This window comes from Monomorium pharaonis, chromosome 1, assembly GCF_013373865.1.
Source record: "Monomorium pharaonis isolate MP-MQ-018 chromosome 1, ASM1337386v2, whole genome shotgun sequence".
Lineage (NCBI taxonomy): Eukaryota > Metazoa > Arthropoda > Insecta > Hymenoptera > Formicidae > Monomorium > Monomorium pharaonis.
In genome coordinates this window covers 378,003-396,711 of record NC_050467.1, presented here as the reverse complement: position 1 = coordinate 396,711, position 18,709 = coordinate 378,003, and the positions used below count along the sequence as shown (strand labels likewise).

Genomic DNA, 18,709 nt, shown 5'->3' with positions numbered 1-18,709 from the left:
AGGGAGAGGGAAGGCGATGATTTATGAAAAGGACAAGAGTCCGATCAGCGACACGCCATGTTGTTGACACAATTTCTGACGTAGCGAATGAAAAAAAAAACGATAATTGGTCGCTTGTGATCAACAATATGGCGCATTGCGCTTTTATTAGTGCATTTGATTCGTCGAGATCGCGCGAAAGCGTCATGAAGGGTAGATGAAGGGGAGAGATGCAAATAAGCATTTAATCATATAAATTAGTATTTTATTTTAGTACTATTTCACAAATGTGCCCATATCCATGTAAAAATAGGTTACGTTCAGAAAACAAGTGATCAGTGAGCGGTCAGTGATTATTGGTCCTTACTGTTAGATCTCTAAATTTAGACCAATTATATTAGCGAATTACTCACTGTTGTGCAATGGTTGTGTTTTCTGAACGTAGCTATAGACTCTAGACGAATACCGTGGATTAAAATTGAATAATCGTTTTAAAATTCGCGTTAATAATTAATCTTGTGTCATGCCGTATGTAGCGTTGCGATCGAAGACGAGTGTTCCTTCTGTGTGTAACATAGTCTGTGACGTTTTTGCTCCATGTGCTCCTGCTCCATCTTCACAATTCTTATTTTTACTGTTCCCGGCCGTCTCTTTCCTTTCTGGTGCACGTGGTAAATATTTGGACTTTTATTATCTAGTGTTTTTTCATAATCCGCTACTATGGAATATGTATTTTACAATTATGATATATTTAAAATTATCAAACGCCTTTGCAGTGCAATATTATTTGCAAAAAATTGTCTTTTACGATCGATGCGTATACATAACCTATATACCATCTGTTTAAAGATACATATTCTGTGAAATAATGTACTCTTATAGCTTTTTTAAATGTTTTGACATACAAATATTATACTCCTGATTACATTATTTGCTTTTGGTTGACAAGAAATTTTATTGTTTTACACGAATGTTGAAAATGATGATGGATAATCATCGAGATCTATGAATACCATGATTTGTATAACATTTACCGACTGATTTTATCATTTAAATCGATTTGAAAATGACATTTTAAAAAAGTCAATTTTAACCAATACGATCATTTTTTACTTAGGTTGTCTTGCAAGTCTCAAGTGAAGCAGGATCTTGAAATTAAAGGTATTTATATTTTTCTATATCGCTTTATTTTGAATTATTTTTTTTCTAATCTATTTTTATTATATTTTAAATGATGTTACTATAATCACCAAGATCTATGAATGCCGTGATATTTCATTTTGTTATTTCTGACTTTATAAAGTTTAGCATGATGTGTATTAATAATATTGTTTAATAATTAATACAGATTTTATTTTTAAGGTTTGCTAAATCCATGAAATTCATAAAAGCAACGATTACAGGTGATTCTTAATTTATTTTTATTTTTATCATTATTTTATCACCATCTATATATATATATATATATATATATATATATATATATATATATATATATATATGTATGTGTGTGTGTGTGTGTGTGTTAGCTCATAATTTTTTAAGCTATTAATTTATTAAACTATTATGTCTTATAATATTTAAAGAATATGAAAATTATATTTATCATAATTTATGAGTGTTCTGATTTATATAATATTTGCTAACTGATCAATTAAGATTAATAATATCAAGATTATGAGATTTCTAATGTCAGATTATATAAGTTTGAGAGATAGTTAATAGAGTATTTTCTCGTCTGCAACTATAAAATGATGAACGTTTCCAGAAAATAATTGGTTCTAATAATTTATACTTTACGTCATTAATAGTTTTGTCAATAATATTATGTTAATATATGCCGACATTTGTAAACCTACATATATCAAGATATTTGGTAATGATTTATTTATACCTATTGTTTTATTAAAGATATTAGAGTTGATGAAATAAAACTGTTAAATGCATGAGTATAAATTTATAAGAACTCTTTAAAGATATACATATTTGATGAGGTTTAAAAACAAAATTTTAATAAAAATATGAACCTTTAAAGTTCCAATTTTTAATTGTTTTTTTTTTTTTTAAATAAGAAGCAATTGCGAAATTAAAGATCAGAGTTTTTTTTTTATTTAGTGTCTTTATATTCGAATTATTTTTTAATAGAATGTAGTTTTAATACGTTTTATTTTTCACACAACGTTTTATAAACAGCATAAAATTGAAAATAGAATAATTAGTAATAATTAGTAATACATTTTTATTTGACACTTTTACAATTTCAAATGCATTATCTATTTAGTCTATATAAGACAGATATATTTTATCTTTTTTTAGATACCTAAAATTTATTTATAATAAATTTAATGTATTAAATAAAATTATTTGATTAAAGTTATACGAAATTTTTTGTTTTATCTTTTATCGTTTTTAATTCGAATAATTGAACGCCGTTGATGGCGTTGGATCGCCGCGGATGTATCAATGCGAAAAAAGTGCGCTAATATATGTTTACACAAGTAATGACAGGACGAGTGCTTTTCTAGACTGATTATCCTGCAGCGAGAGGACCAAAAGGACTCGCGCTCGCTACGTGCGAGCTATTTCCACGTCAGCCCTTTCGCTCAGTCTCCTCGAAGGGAGAAATCGTAACGCTTTAGGATTGCGGTTCGCCTCGTTTGCGAAGCTGTACGTTGCTAACTGCACCGCTAACGAGAGTCGGACGGGAATTGCAATAGCCACGCGTCGCACTATGACGTCTTCTCGCCGTTCGACTGAATAAAGCCTGCGCTCTCGACTATGTACGGCTTATTAATTTAACTTGTCGCGTTGCGAAGTACCTCGGCGAGGTCGCAACTGCTGAGGAAGCTGCACCGATCGATCGCTTGTAAACGTCTATTAGCATGTAAACGCCATTCGTGAATAGTAACTGCTGACTGTGCTCGGGAATATTTAAATCTCTAATAAGGATATCGCCAGCATTATTCATTTACTATTGATTTGTATCCAAGATTAATTGAAGACATTTCTTGTAATAACAAAAAAATGTAATATATTAAAATATATTAATAATATATTAATAACTTTCATAGAAAGCTTACGTGACAACTTTAAACATTTTTTTGCTAAATCAAGAAAGAGAAACGTGGCGAGAACATAGTGAAATAAAAGCTTTCCAATTGGGATAAGACGCGATGGAAGCCTTCGGCAAGTGCAACAGAGATTTAAGTACAAGGTGAACAGAACAAATGAGCCGCTTCGGGATTTTCATTCAGCCTTTGGCTGATGGAAATATGCGAAAGAGGAAAGAAAGGCTCGGGGCGATATCCTTTGCAGCTTCTTCAGCTTCTTTAGGATCCCTGAGATTCGATGAGATATACAGGAATAAAACACAAGAAGTAGGACATAACGTTAGCGGTATCATGATAGAATTATATTATGCATCAAAAAATAATGGTTGATTTTATGTTACGCGATAAACTTTAATAAACTTAAATATCTGTTGTAAAATGATAATAAATATTAAATGTAATTATTAAATATATATATATATATATATTACAAGACGAAATATAAATTAATATTTATATGATTTTATAAGATGATAAGTAAAATAATTAAATATTATGTCTGTGGTAAAATTTTTGTAAGAAAATAGTTCAAGTACGTTTAGACACTTTTGTAATAAATTTTGCTTTATTATCATAAACATGCTTCTCTTTATTGTATGCATTTATGAATCGGCCCATTTATTTTTATGTTTTATTGTGTCTTGCGGAAAAAGGGCCATAAAGTCGCCCAGGGAATTATGAGAAGTGATATATACTATTATGGAATTCTACGAAGGCTGGAAAACGCTATTTTCCGAATACATCCTATTCCGAATTACAGCGATTTCCGGCAACTGCACGAGGCTGTTCAGCATCCGCGGCGATAGAGCAGAATTCTGTGGAAATTATGACAATTAGCGCAATTAAAATTGGTTCATGACTAATTTGGATTTGCGTATCGTCGCGTAGCAACCGCGTAAACACGCGATACAAGGCATCATTTGCACAAACAATGTGTAAATTAATATATCTTTTATTAGAGTATTGTGCGATTGTGTGAATATGCGCGCACGCTTTTGTAAGGGAACAAACTGACATGATTCACAGTATTGTGGAAGTATTTACGAATAGAGTGAGACAGCATACTGAAGTTCTGCGTACAACTTTCTTGAAACAGAGAGAGAGAGAGAGAGAGAGAGATGAGAGGAGGAGAGAGAGAGAGATGAGATGAAAGAGAGAGAGAGAGAGAGAGAGAGAGAGAGAGGAGAGAGAGAGAGAGAGAGAGAGAGAGAGAGAGAGAGAGAGAGAGAGAGAGATAGGATCCGAGAGAGGAGAGAGTAGATTGATCTGAGGTAGAGAGAAGAGGGCGAGAGAGAAGAGCGAGGCAGAGAGGGAGAGAGGAGAGAACGGAGAGAGAGAGAGAGAGAATGGTATTATATAAATTCAATTTTTGAAAACAATTATTAAAATATGAAAACGTTAATCTTTTTCATTATTTTCATTATGTTAAATTTAGTTTTGTAGTTATATATACACACATACACACACACACACATATATATATATATATATATGAAAAAACTGTATAAAATATATCTCCTTTCAATGATCTTTTTTCTTATACATAGTTTTGAATTCTTTCAGATTTTATGTAAAGAATCGAGAATTATATGTAAGAAAGAGGGAATTATCGATTTTTTTGGGGGGGGGGGGGGGTTAATGCAAAGACTAATAATGTTCGAATGCACTATTGCCTATGAACTGAAGGTTCCACAAAACTGATCATCTCCGGAGGGAAAAGAAAAAGGATCAGACAAGGAGGAGAAGCTGGCAAGAGTGGAGAGAGGAGCCGTCGTTCTTCTTGTTGGCGAAAAAAAGAGGGGTCGCGACTCATGAATAATGCGGGGGGTGAAAGCCGGCTGAAACAATTGCCGGGCGTCGCCCTACTCCAGAAATTACATCGTCAGATTTTCCGCGAAATTAAAACATTATACCGGGTGCTCGAGCTATCGCGTATTCCCCGCGTCAGTCGCAGATTTCTCAGCGAATTTCTACTTCACGGTCTTGCAATTTTTAACGTTAAATGCCTCCGTAAGCGCAGAGTGAAAACGGTTTTAAGACATTCATATAATGTTAGATAAGGAATAACTTTTCTTCTTATCTATTCACGATCTTTGGATTCTGATTTTATTTTTAATTACCAATTCAAAGATATCTTGAGATGATAAAATAAATTATATTTTTCTAGATACATTTCTTTCGTTTCATTTTATATTTCTTATTCTAGTCATACAAGTCTTTCGTTAATGAATCGCGTACACGATTTTTGTCACCATTTTTGAAAATTTCGAGATTTGCTCTTCTTTCTGTGACTAATAAGATTATCTTAGACACAGCATATATTTCACGGTTACTCGTCTCTTGTCGCGATCCTTTTTTACTTACGCTCGCGCGTGTTCTCGGGAAAAAATCGCCGATTATGCGATCTAACTGACGGCGATACGCCAGCGAGAACACTTTTCCTCAGGATTTAGTAGCTCGTTCTTGCCGCGGACGAAATTGCGAGGCTGGCTCGCGTTGGGCGACCGCCGAGCAATTTCTAGGATAATGTTGGCCCGGTTATTAAACGTCCTTATGGTCGTCGCCTTCGAGCGAAAACGAATTTTCAGGAACCAAAAGAGTCGCGTATTGGACTAAAAGGATAAAAATTCAAATGTGGAAACCGTAATTACTACACTCGTCAAAAAGGAGTAAAAAAAAATAAGAAGACAAATTTTCAATTCATAATGTTAAATGGCATAATCTTATAATTTTCTTATCTCAATCTTTTGATCTTAGTTGCTGTTTTATCATCATTTTGTTTTACAAAAAAATTTTTTCTCGGATACTTTGATGTTTTTGGACGTTTGCAGTGTTCTATCTTCAGATTGCTATTTTATCCACTTTTCTCTATCGATGCTCTATGTACCTGGGTTTTGCAAAAGGACGACGATATTCACAGGATCCTTTCTCTACGGTTCCGCTAGCAGCTTTCGAGTAAATCCCCGTTTCAGACTGCGCGACCCTTGCCCGCTGCCTCAATGGTGTTGATTGCTTATCTGAATATGCATAATCGCGACGATAATGACAGCGCTCGGGCCGAACACTCGGCCATGCGCCGTGCATACGTAACGAGAATGCAATTCCCTTATGTGTCTGCATATGGACGATCGCCGACAATAAAGCGATCATCGTCGCTTATGCGGAAATTCGACCCGTGATCCTTCTAATAGCAGATCAAATATTTGTAGAATCCTCATATCTTTCACTTCAATGTCGCATTAAATGTAAAAGCGTGTTTTAGCCGTTATCCGTTAATTCTTTCCATTTTCTGAAATTATATAAACATTCAAGTTTTACAAATTTCTGTTCATTTATATCTATTTGCTACTTCTTTCTTTTGCAGTTTTTACGATTTAAATTCTCATTTTTCTTCTCTGAGTCCCACGGAAACTTTTTCATCCAACTTACGTATGTTTTATGTATTATGCGACGCGCTTATATCACTTATGGTAAAAATGCAATTTATCGCCGGATTTTATGATTAATCAATAGCATGATATAACTAAGTGTACAGTTTTTTTGTATGCTTTATCCCTTATGTGTTTATATGATAATATACTTGACATCGGAGTTCCTATTTAAATGCGTGAGATATGAAAAAGCCTGCAAAAGACTGACGTGAGCGGTATAGAAATGTTACAAACGCGCGTATGCGTGTGACCTCTTTTTTTCTTCGTATCTTCTACGTGACCGCAAAAATTCGTAGTGAGTTTGTGAAGAGGACAAACAGCAAAAAGTGTAATTTTCTGCGTGCTTTTTTCTTCTTTTTCTTTTATTTACGTAAGAAAATTGTAATTGTTTTGGCATTATTGTTTATAATCATTGGCATATAATAGCATGAAGGCGCTGTTAATATTTCACCATTAAAAAATTTGATTCTGAGATGGACTAAGATCTTAATGATCAGGAAATTTCAGAATGTTTGCTTTTATCACCACCTCCCCTCTCTCTCTTTCTCTCTCTCTCTCTCTCACTTTCTCTCTCTCTCTCTCCCCCCCCCCCCCCTCTCTCTCTCTTCATACTAGCTGGTAAGCCAATTTGCACTAGACATTCGGTATGCCAAACATTAGGTGTGCTTGGACAACCTTTGTCTCCACAAGGCAACGTACATCGTGTATGCGTGAACGCGCGTTTGTCTGGCGCTAAAGTCTCCTCGGAATATGCGGGAACAGATTTTCTGAGCAAGTAAATTTATAAAACAGGGCAACAGAGGAAAGAGAAAGAAAAAGAACGCATGTATACGTATGATGTCACGGACAAACGATTCAATTTTTTAAGTAACAATAAATGTGACGAGAAATTATTACATTTTGAATTTCATAATTGTGTACTTCGAGAAATGCAATTAGGCTTCAGTTTTTCGTTGACATGCAGTTTATTCGAATTCATGAATAATAATATATAGTAACTTTACACTATAAAATTCCGCTTACCTAAATAATTTTCATCTATTATTCAAGAGCTATTGAAATCTCGAGCATCAAAGGGTGGTTTTTCTTCTTTAGCGCTCGAAAGGGGTAAAGAAAAAGGAGGCGAGGGACGCCGCCGGGAAAGCTCTGGATGTCGTTTCCCGAGGAAAAAGTTTGCGCATCCCAGTGTGGTTTTTTGCGGTGTCTGGACATAATAAAATAACGCGCACACAGGGGCATATAACGAATTGAATTTCTGCAGGAATGACCCGAGGCGCGCGCCGTAGGGGTGTATTCGGATACATACATATACATATATATATACGTACACATCCCATCGCGAAGTTATAATAAATTCAAAGCGAACGAGGACACAGTGGCGAGCGGGCGCGGTTCTCGGGTTACGTCTGGATTTCGTATGGAATATATATATATTCCACATGCGGATTCAAAACCCTCGGTTTGTGCTAAAAGTGTCTAAAAGCTGGCTGCTAAAGTACGAAGACCAACCTTCACCCCCTTTCCCTCTCGTCAGATGATTCCAAGTGTCGCGCGAGAATATATAAAACGACGGAATTCGTCCATTATGACTTTTCTCGAGTTTCTCAAGAGACGTTTTTCGCACATACACGAGCACACTTATCGCAATTTTTGCCATATCCATTCTATTGGAGTTGCACTGTCTGTTATCCTTTAATTTTACTTCTTCCATTTTATTACCACATTTTAAATATGTTTATCATAACTTTGATATCTCTTGCAATATCAATCTCATTTACGTAACAACATTGATTCCGTTAGTTTGTAATTTTGAAGGAAGAAGTTTAGCTACAATTTTATCATTTTTTAACTGTATTTATTTTATTGATAAGTTTTATTTTATACTAATGTTAATTTGGTTATGTTAAAAGTTAATTCTGCTGATTAATATAATGCTGTTTATCTACTTTTAAACTTTAATACTGTTTATTATTTCTTTTATTCATTTTTTCCTTTTCTGTGTGTGTATGTGTTTGTTTGTTTGTGTATGTGTTTGAAAATATATCTCGTTTATGTCGTAATAGCTTAAAAAAGCAGGTAAAAAACTATGTAAAAACCTAATTTTGATGAGAATCGATGTTTTCAATGATAATTTATGCTAAAAGCATGATAAATACCTCTTGACTAAGAGAATGCGTAAACATACATTTATTCCTCGAAGTAGTTAAGGCTTTCACACGTTTTTGTTTCACACACATAATAATATATTATTATTATTCATTTTATCAAATAGATAGTATGATACAGCTGTCTAGACATGAAAAGTATTTACTCTGATCCTAAAAGTATTTTATTTGGATATAAATTTTCTTTCAACATTTAACGCCATATTATTGTTCTAGAATTCAATTCTTACATTTATTAAAAAAATTTTCTATAAAAAAATATAAAGATCGTAAAAAATGTAAATGCAAAGATCAAATTCGCTATTAGTGCACTCTTAGAGCGAATGCAATTTGCTATTAGGCATTGTATTACTGCAACGTTTCCGTCTTAATATTTAAAGTTATAAAGCCAAAGATAAATAATACTGAAATAATATAGATATTGAACATTTTAACGATAAATATCAAGAAAAGTAATTCTATATCGTCTTTGAAAATTTTTTGTAAAAATCGATTTTTTTTACTTAATTTTTTTATTCCGAGTTTTTAAAAACCTGTTTTTTTAAATCTCTACCGTTGTCACAAAGAAACTGTCGCGGTGTTAATGTGACCTTAAATAAACTAACCAACGTGTGAAGAAAACGCGTTTTGTATAGGTTTTTTTAAATATGACAATATAAAAAAAAGGACAAAGTCCATTTTCGTAGAAAATATTACCATAAGTTTTGATACACGAGATGAAAAAGCAGAGTCATTCGTCATCTTGATCTTTTCTAATGAACAAATTATTTTAGGCAAATTAACCAGCTATTTACAAGAATTTGTATTAAACATGACGTAATACCAATATATTAATGTATCCTCACATTAATTTTAAATTAATGTGTTTACATATTACATGTATAATTAAAATGTTTAACGATATCCAGTACCCAGCGGTTAAATTTCTCTTTGATATTTAAGAAATGCAGTTTTTCACTTATATAAATAATAGTATAAATAAATAACTCAAATTTTGTTTTCTTAAGGAGTGGAAAAAATCGATAAACCGCATGTTGCAAATTGCGAGCGGTATGATTTACATACACATTTTTTTTCTCTCTTGTAAAATATTGTGTATTGATGTATGCATACTGTAAATTTGTAATAAATTGTAAATTAAATGATACATCGTCATCCAACAGTATATTGCTAATAATATAATATTAGCATAATATCGATATTACTGTAAAATATCGGCATATTTAAAGTTCACACATCTCACTTGTTACGTAATAGGTATAGGTAATCGAGAAGTATCATTGGGAAAATGATAGTTTTGATGTCGTTTCCAATTCCTCTCAATAATATTCCACTTTTACATTAATAGTTATATTCCATCTTCGCATGTACGAACATTGATTTCCATATTTGTTTCGCGGATGTTCGGGATGTATTAATTTGAATAACGCTATCGGATGAATTAATAATAAACAATTAGGTTAATTAGATCTCCAGATTGCCAGGAAATGCGGATTGTTAATATAATAATTTGCTTGTATTATAATTATATATATTTGCTTGTGTTATAATTATTGGTTATATCATAGCTTATTTGTCGGACACATAAAAATTAAATTGAGATACCTTGTGCATCTTTGTGCTTACACTTTGATCTGTATATGGAAAGCTGTCTCCGTTTTGAAAATAAATTAAAGTAGGATTAAAGCTTCCATCATTTTGACAGTTGCGCGCATTGTAATTGCGTTTCGCTCCGTTGGTATTGCAAATTTTATAGAGAAATTTTTCGCACCTCAACAGCAGTCGTCTCTACGATTGTTCTTTGCGAATTACGCGCACGAGTCTGAACGAAACGCTGCTAGTCATTCTCGATGCTGCAATTTATTAATGATGTTAATTCTAGGCGGAACAAAGGAAATATCTCGCTGGCGGCTATCGATATTGCGTTTGTAAAATATGGATTACGCGGGAGATGTCCGTAACAGGTGCACACGGCCGGCCTCTCTCGATTTAATAATACAATATTCCATGTCCTATTGTATGCACGATCGGATAAATTTATTACGAGTCATAAAATCCTAAGCGACAAACAGAGCACGCGCATAGCTAAAAGCTGTATGAATTATACAACATACAAAAGTTGCCAATTGTTTTTAATTGCGCCGACCCTCCTTTGTTGTTCAGCTGCCGGTTACTTTTATTATAGCACGTAAAATAATATGTAACTCTATTATGTACACAATTTTTTATTATTATATAAATTTTTAGCAAACTCTATGGAAATTGCGTATGGGAGACGTATGTCGTAATATGAATTCTATACAAAATTTGTGAACACAATTTGATTTAATAAAACATATTTCAAAAGCTACAGTAATCTAATTTTATTATTTATTATCATTATATAATCGTTTTTGTTATTTTATTATGCAACGTGCAGCATGCACGAGCAGACTTTCAGTAAAATATTCCGCAGTCTCGCATTGCATTTTGCTACTAATTATTTGGACGGTCGGCATGCACCTTCGAGAGAGCGCATCATCGGCCCGGTCGGTGCAGTCCGTCACGTAATCCTTATGCAGTCCGTGCAACGCTCGCGCTAATCCGCGTGGGAGTCGTGATTTTTCTCGCGCGGGTCGCGCACTGTTTTCGCGCGGGTGCCGAAACGGAAGCAATAATTCGCTCGTGGCCAGCGACGAAGTTAACGAGGTACGAGCATACCGCCCGTTAACTTAACGCCGGCCAAATATTATTTTTGCAATTCCCGCTGAATCCCGCTAACGAGCGCGCGTTCGTGCAAAAGCGCTGACGTTTTACCCTTCTCTCTCTCTCTCTCTCTCTTTGCTTGTTCGTAATGTCGCTCGTGAAATTTTCTCAATGACTGCGACAAACGCGTTAATCCATCGTACCGTGATTTTTTTAGACGCTAACTATCCCGAGGATTGAGAAACTCAAGGAGGGAATTCCCCGGGAATGAGATTACCGCAGCAAACGGGAAATTATTTTTTTCCGACGTATCCGGGTTAGGGTCAGCAATTTTCAAGTCGCAGAATACGAATGGAATTAAAGTCGAGCATTCGCGGAACAAGTTTTAAACGAATTAAGGAATCCTTCATGTATCTAGCAATATTTACACGGACGCGGAGTGATTTACGTAGACTTACGCATATCCAAGATTTACACATCTATGACGCATATCATTTCCTTTCGTCCTCCTCGCGTGGAGAGCCTCGAGGAAGGAGAAGGGAGGATCGTAAGGCCGATTCTACGAATTTGGGATCCAGTCAAACGGGGGCCAGCTATAAAACAGCTAACCGTCACTGTCGCCGACATCAGTAGAGTAAATCTGCGCGAACATGAAGGTAAGCGTAATTATCTCTCTCTCTCTCTCCTTTCTCTCTTTCTTTCCTCTGTTCATTTTCCTGCATCGTATTCTTCCTACTTTTTTTACTTTCCCTCTCGCATTATTCTTGGGAATTCTTCCTTCCCGTCGTTTCTTGTAGTAAGTTCTCTTTTTGTTATCTTTTGTGTGTTTTATTTTTTTGTTGTTAGTTTATGAGTGTAACTTTATTACGTCAGGATTTTTACGAAAACAACGACGACGACTATAGACATCGTACCAGGTAGTCTTGATTTATGCTCCTTCTCTCTTTTAAGAGTATATCACTGAATTTTAAATAATTTTAATCTAGCATTATCTTTCTTTGACGTCTCTCTTGATTGTCGATATTTACAATTTGAAATAATATACATCCTCGTTCTTATTATAATTCATGACTTCTAAACTTAAATATTCCACTTTTTTTTTTTCTACCACGTGGGAATCGCATAGATGTTAATTGCTGCCTTTTATTCAGCGAAAATCCGATCCTGAGAGACCGAAAGTGAATAATGCAGTGCAAGTTCTTCAGTGCATCGAGGCTGTTTCACGTCGTTAACGACCTCGGAGACCGTTTAAGAGTCTCCTACGGTGATTCAATGTCTGTCTTCTCGCGTACATCCTCGCAAAAATTCAACGTTAATCCGCCGCTAAACGCGCGCGAATCTTTTTGCCACCGTGCCGGCAGCCATGCACTCTTAAATTGAGGGCGACTTGGGTCGAGACGAGGTAGAATTTTTTTACGAGAGTGAAAGGCGTCAGGAAATGTTGCCCGTGGTAATGGTGACGATTGCGCAACGTCTATGAAGGCATGCGAGTTGTTGCTTAATATAATAATTTTTCTTCCCACGTTATCATATAGAACGACATGTCTTTGTTTCGTTCTTACTCAATAAAACGTTTTAATTTCTACCTAAGGGAAACTGTTGCCAAGCAATTAATTTACTGAGACCAATGATCGTGGAAAACTTTGAGTGTATGTATAAATAAAATTAATTAGATTAAACAATTTACTTAAATTACACAGTTATTATAATATAGTATAGTATATTACAGTTTCTCTAAGTTTTCTGTGACGTTGTGAAATTGGACGTCTTACACCATTTTATATGTTAAATATTAGTATGTTCCTTTACACTGGAAGAGTTAAATATCTCTGAGCCCACAGGATAACATCATTCGGTCGCCATCCTTTTGCGCGCTTTACCCTCTGCCAAAGTATAGTGGGTATCGCATGCATATTGCGTAAGTATCCTTCTCTGTGCCAGAGAAAGAGGGAGAGAGAGAGAGAGAGAGAGAGAGAGAGAGAGAGAGAGAGAGAGAGAGAGAAGTCCATTCTATACTAATTAACATCCTAACTAACTCTCTGGCATTAACCCGTTATGTACTAGCGTAACCATCTGGTCGTGGTCTTCAGAGGAGGGTGAGAGATCCCTCGCTTTTGAGTTTGAACCGGCTCGTCGAAAGTGTTGCGGTTTGCATATTCGACAAATTAAACCACGAATTTTAAGAAAAGATCAAGTCCAAGACGGAATATTATATCTCTGACTTATAAAAACCATTTGATAACTAACTTTTTATATTATACCTTTAAAAGATTAAGTATCACATAAACGACTTCTTACGTAAACTTCTCTTTTTTGTTTGGTTTTTCCCCCGCTTCAAATCGACTAAAATTAATTTAAATTCTTAATTTATATTAATCGAATCTAATTTTAATTTACAAGTTGAAAATTTATTTTAACTATTACCAAGCTAAATTGAATAAAGGTTTACCCCTCGAGAGTTTCTTGCGAGAAATATAACCGTTAAACTGATATCTCGAAACTGGAGCAATCAATGTCATTTTACGACTCGAAGCTAAAAGAACAAATGTACAAGAGAATACGCAATATCGTTTTCTTTTTTCACACCGTAACATTGATCATTCCATCTTCTTTTCATGTAATATTCACGTGTGATTTGTTCGTTTAGACTTTAGAATATTCTAGATAATAACTTGTCTGTGTTGTGTATTTATTAAAAACTTATTTAAATGAGGTACTAGTCTAAAATTGATGCGCAGAAAATGTATTATTATCTTAATGAATTTTTTCGAAAACTAATTGTGCTTCCAAAAGAGGCAAATGAATTCCGAGATTCTACTGATTTCATACATATCACACATATTATGTGCCGTAGAAACGTGTTTTAACTTCCATGACGCATTGGACAGAAGTGCCTCTTAACGCTCCACGTAACCGCGTTTGAGAAAGCATTTGACACATTCTGTATAATTGAATTGATTTCAAAACAGAGCTCAGCACCGCGTCCCACTAGATTCCACTGGCCGACTATTCTGTGTTTACTTGCTAATGAGGCGTGCAACGCTCGCGCGCTCGGTTCGCTGCTTCTGTTTTCCGTAAGCCTGGCTGCAATTTCTATTTTCGATGGGCTTATAGAGGAATTTCCACGGACCGAGAGTACGCGCGCGCACTCGGACACATGAGGGACGCGCAATGCGCATAACGCGCATAACACGTACGCACACGCTCGTTGATATTCACGTCACGCGCTAAACATGCCCGCATACGCGGCCGATTCTGCGTTTCGGCAGCGTGATTATGAACGCAGCCGGCTCGGCATGGCGGCAAACATTTAGCTACGTATGCATGTGCGACATTTAGCGTGGCGTGCCGAGGCCATTCTGGACTGCGAGTATCGTCCATGTACTTATTTTAGGAATTGATGACCAAGTTCGATTAAGATATTTTTTTCCATTGTTTTTCTATTTTATGAGGATCCACAAATTAAGTGATCTAATTAGTTGATTAGATCTTGTATTTCTAAAGAATTCCTTTCTCTGATAGGTAATATCGTCCTTGACTAGATATCGTTCTAAGAGTTTTCTAGAGAAAATAATTTCTAGCCCTATAAACAGAAAACCGAAACTGCAGCGACAGTTCCTTGGACACTACTTAGAAACGTACGCGACAAGCTGTACTTTTAACTAGTTAAGCACAATTATTGTAAAATTGTAATTTATTGTAAAGGAAAAAAAGAAAAAAAAATCTTTTTTTCAAATAAATCAATTTTACAGGTCGTTCTGACACTTTGTTCAGTTGGCTGATTTATTTATTACGCATTTTGCCGAGAGAATAGGTTTTTTAACTTTCGGAGCTTAGTCTCAAATCCTCTCTCCGTCTCGTGGGATCTATAAACGTTTCGTGGTTTCGTGCCTCATTTAGCTTTTACCCTTATAAAGAGCGCAGACTCATCCAGTGTATCTACATATTGTACCCACTAGATTATATCTAAATTTTTCAGTATTTTTTCATATCTCAAATAATTTTCTAATCTAGGTCCTGGCTCTGATTCTCCTCGCGGTAGCGGTAGCTTTGGCGGAGGACAAGTATACGACAAAGTACGACAATATCGACTTGGACACGATTTTGGCGAGCGACCGTTTGCTCAGAAACTATGTAAATTGCCTGCTGGAAAAGGGAAATTGCACCCCCGATGGCAAAGAGCTTAAAGGTGAGCGTTTCAAGTTCGTTAATTAGTATCTTTCGTTATCTCGCCCGTTTTTATTCCAAATGTTAACACTGTTACTTCAATCGAATATAATTCTCGCAATACAATACAATAATACATTAACAAAAACATATATATAATTATATTGAAGATCGTCTTAAGTGCCGTCTTATTACGTGATAAACCAATCGCATAATTATATTAGCATTTTAAAACATTAATTAAAACAATCTTGAGATAAGAACAGAGACTACGAATACTGATTAATAGAAATAAAAAAAATGAATGCGAATAAGCGAGGAGTAACGTGTCTATGCATTTGGCGCGATAACGCGGCAAAACGTGCACAATGAAATGAGACGGTGATGACGATCTTTCACACGTTTTCTAAGAATCGCGCGGAAGAATCATCCTTGGCCCTAATGGCCACGTCGCGCGTCCCGTCTCATCTTGTTCGAAGGATGCGCGATGCAAGGTCGTTTCGCTAACGATGTTACATATGCACGAAGAGCGCGCATATCGCGTTTCAGCTTCAGATATAAATAATACGCTACAGCCGCTGCCGTTGAGAAGATTTGGGCAAAAAGCAGCCTTAGTTGTGAGACATTTTGCGTGTACACGTGTATACGTTCGCGGTTAGGTGTTGCAAACGCCGTCAGTTTTTTCAGCGCAAGAATTTTGCTCGCAAATGTGTAACGTTTGCCCACGCAAAAATATTCCACGCGGAGTCGAGAACTATGCACATGGGGACTGGAAACCAATTACTTGCTGCATTCCTGCAAATTGTATTTCCCGCAAATTGTATTAATTATTTGTCGCGATTTATTTCTTTCCGTTAGAATCACGTTTATCGTCCACTTCTTCTCGAATTTCTTTTTACCTTCGTGCGCTACCCCATCGCGAGATAAAACGTGCGATGGACGGTAATACGTTACCGAGAATATATAGTCTTGTCTCAGAAAATTCACGAGAGATATGCAGGGGTGTACGGTCAGCTGACCAGAGCAGCTGGTGCAAATGACCGGGGGGGGGGGGGGGGGCGACAAAAAAGCCAGGACAAATCCTGTGGGACATCGCGTATTCGAGAAATAACATACGTCATTATGAACTCCATCTATGGAAGAACTCTGCCGCGATAAAAATGATTTTATGGCAGAATATATCTTAAAATTTATCTTGAAATGTTTACCGATTAAAAAAGAAAGGAATCGATATCTCGTGAAAAAGATAAAAAACGTCTCAAGTTTTTGAAGAATGTTAGTACTAAATTCGTAATATACACTTTCTCTCTGACCAAAAGGTCAGAGAGGATACTTGATTCAAATAAATGATTATTTGAATAGTATATTAATAATATATTTTCTAAAAAATCAATAACACTTATTTTAAACAAACAATATAATTTTCTATAATTAAAAAAATATCGTTTGAAATAAATATTGATTTTTTAATAAAATATGTTATTAATATTATTCAAATAACTACTTATTTGAATCAAGCATTTTTTCTGTCAGTGTATAACTAAATTCTCACAGTTCGAGCATATATTTCAATGAAATTTCGATTTCACGTCCCTGATCTGAATTTTACGTGTAAATTTTTTTTCCTCTTTGTTTCAGAAACCCTTCCGGACGCATTGTCGACCGAGTGCAGTAAATGCAGCGAGAAGCAAAAGAAGGGCAGCGAGAAGGTCATCCGGTATCTAGTCAACAAGGTAAATGCGCTAACACACATATGTTCGCCCGTCACTTTTCACCGGGCTAATTAAACGCGAGGTCTGCGTAATGAGTTGATGCCGGTGGGAGTAGAAACGCTCGGGGGATACGTCGAGGCGGTTTAAATGCCGCGGAACTAGTTTGACTTTCACACAGACGGGTTAACCCTCTTCGCCGCCGGGTGGCAGGGGGTGTCCCTGTAATTCGTTTGCGAACCACGAACGGAAAACTTTCGCATCCGTAGCGAAAATAATTTAATGGCGACGTGAACCTGCCGTCCCTTCGATCCGAACCCTTCTTTCGAAAACTGATTTTATCCCCGATTGGGCAGTCATTCCAATTTTAGAGGGATTTTTCAAGCCATTTCGTTTTAAATTTCCTTGCGTTTGCCGCGATTCTTGAAAGATCAAACTTTTTTTTTCGCAGTACGAATATGATGAGGTGAATCCTTTAAATCGATATTTTTTAAGGCATGCAAGAGATTGTTTTAAAATTACTGGTTTTAAAAGTAGGAGTTTTACTGTATTTTTACAATTGTTTTACTGTATTTTTACTGTATTATTCCGTAAGTACTTTTAATTGAACCTCACAGTAAGGCTTTAACAGTGACAGTTTTATCTCGGGGTATTTCTCAATACGAAAGGATAGAAAGTAAAACTAAACTAAATGGGAAACTTTCAAAATAAAAAGTCTTTTTGTGGCTTTTTCTATATTTGTATGGATGTAGCTAACGATACATCTTCGATAAACGCAATTCAGTTATAGCAAACTTGTTACACAAGATAGAAGGGCGATTGCTTATTCGATCTTTCACTTTATTTCAGAAATCGGAAACTTGGGAGCAACTTAAGAAGAAGTACGATCCTACTGGCCAATACACTGTCAGGTATATGGACGAAGCGCGCAAGCAGGGAATAAATGTGTGAATAATTTAGATTCTCATCTCGCCGAGTAGAACGCCGAGAAATCTGTCCTCTCTTCTTCTCACACTCAGCACCCGAATTAAATAAATCCGTTAGTCCAACGTCACGTGCAATTCTTTGTTTCTCAACGGAAATTCGGAATCTATAAGAGAAACGTATGTTACTAGAGAGATGTTATTATAAGTAATAAAAGATAATAAAGATAAGTATAGAAGGATGTTATTGCGATTGAATTATTGTGACGAATGGTAATCTAATTAATGGTCGCCATCGATCATTTATCTCGCTATAATTTCCAACTTTCCCCTTCCCTTTCCTCTCCTCCCTCGCGTCTCTTGATCCCTCTTCTATCTTCGTCTCGATGGGCAAACTACGTTTGTACACCAGTCACGGTCGGCAATAATATATTTCTTGGTGCCGCGCGCCTGGCTCCTTCTCACGAAAGCAGTTCGACACTTCGGGAAGAGATAAATCTAGGCACAATGCCGAGAAAAGTTCCCTGGCCGAAGTTTGAG

The 18,709-nt window shown here is 35.7% G+C and overlaps 1 protein-coding gene and 2 long non-coding RNA genes across 5 annotated transcripts; 2 read left to right on the top strand and 1 right to left on the bottom strand.

Moving 5' to 3' along the window:
• Positions 1-196: 196 nt before the first annotated feature.
• Positions 197-5,259, top strand: LOC105830563. Of its 2 annotated transcripts, none has more exons than XR_003626153.2 (4): positions 197-650; positions 1,097-1,140; positions 1,342-1,382; positions 4,653-5,259. It is a non-coding gene; the product is annotated as an uncharacterized LOC105830563 (long non-coding RNA). The 2 variants fall into 2 exon arrangements; XR_004963310.1 differs by lacking the exon at positions 4,653-5,259 and adding an exon at positions 2,505-3,667.
• LOC118645613 lies at positions 3,033-11,578 on the bottom strand. Of its 2 annotated transcripts, none has more exons than XR_004963312.1 (2): positions 9,929-11,578; positions 3,033-3,904 (listed from the first exon to the last, which is right to left on the bottom strand). It is a non-coding gene; the product is annotated as an uncharacterized LOC118645613 (long non-coding RNA). The 2 variants fall into 2 exon arrangements; XR_004963311.1 differs by lacking the exon at positions 3,033-3,904 and adding an exon at positions 8,518-9,797.
• A 297-nt stretch (positions 11,579-11,875) lies between these two features.
• Positions 11,876-18,411, top strand: LOC105830007 (ejaculatory bulb-specific protein 3). Its single transcript, XM_012669117.3, has 4 exons — positions 11,876-12,026; positions 15,385-15,559; positions 17,176-17,270; positions 18,096-18,411. Exons 1-4 carry the CDS (start codon positions 12,021-12,023, stop codon positions 18,195-18,197), a joined length of 378 nt encoding a protein of 125 aa, XP_012524571.1. The 5' UTR covers positions 11,876-12,020; the 3' UTR covers positions 18,198-18,411.
• Positions 18,412-18,709: the final 298 nt, after the last annotated feature.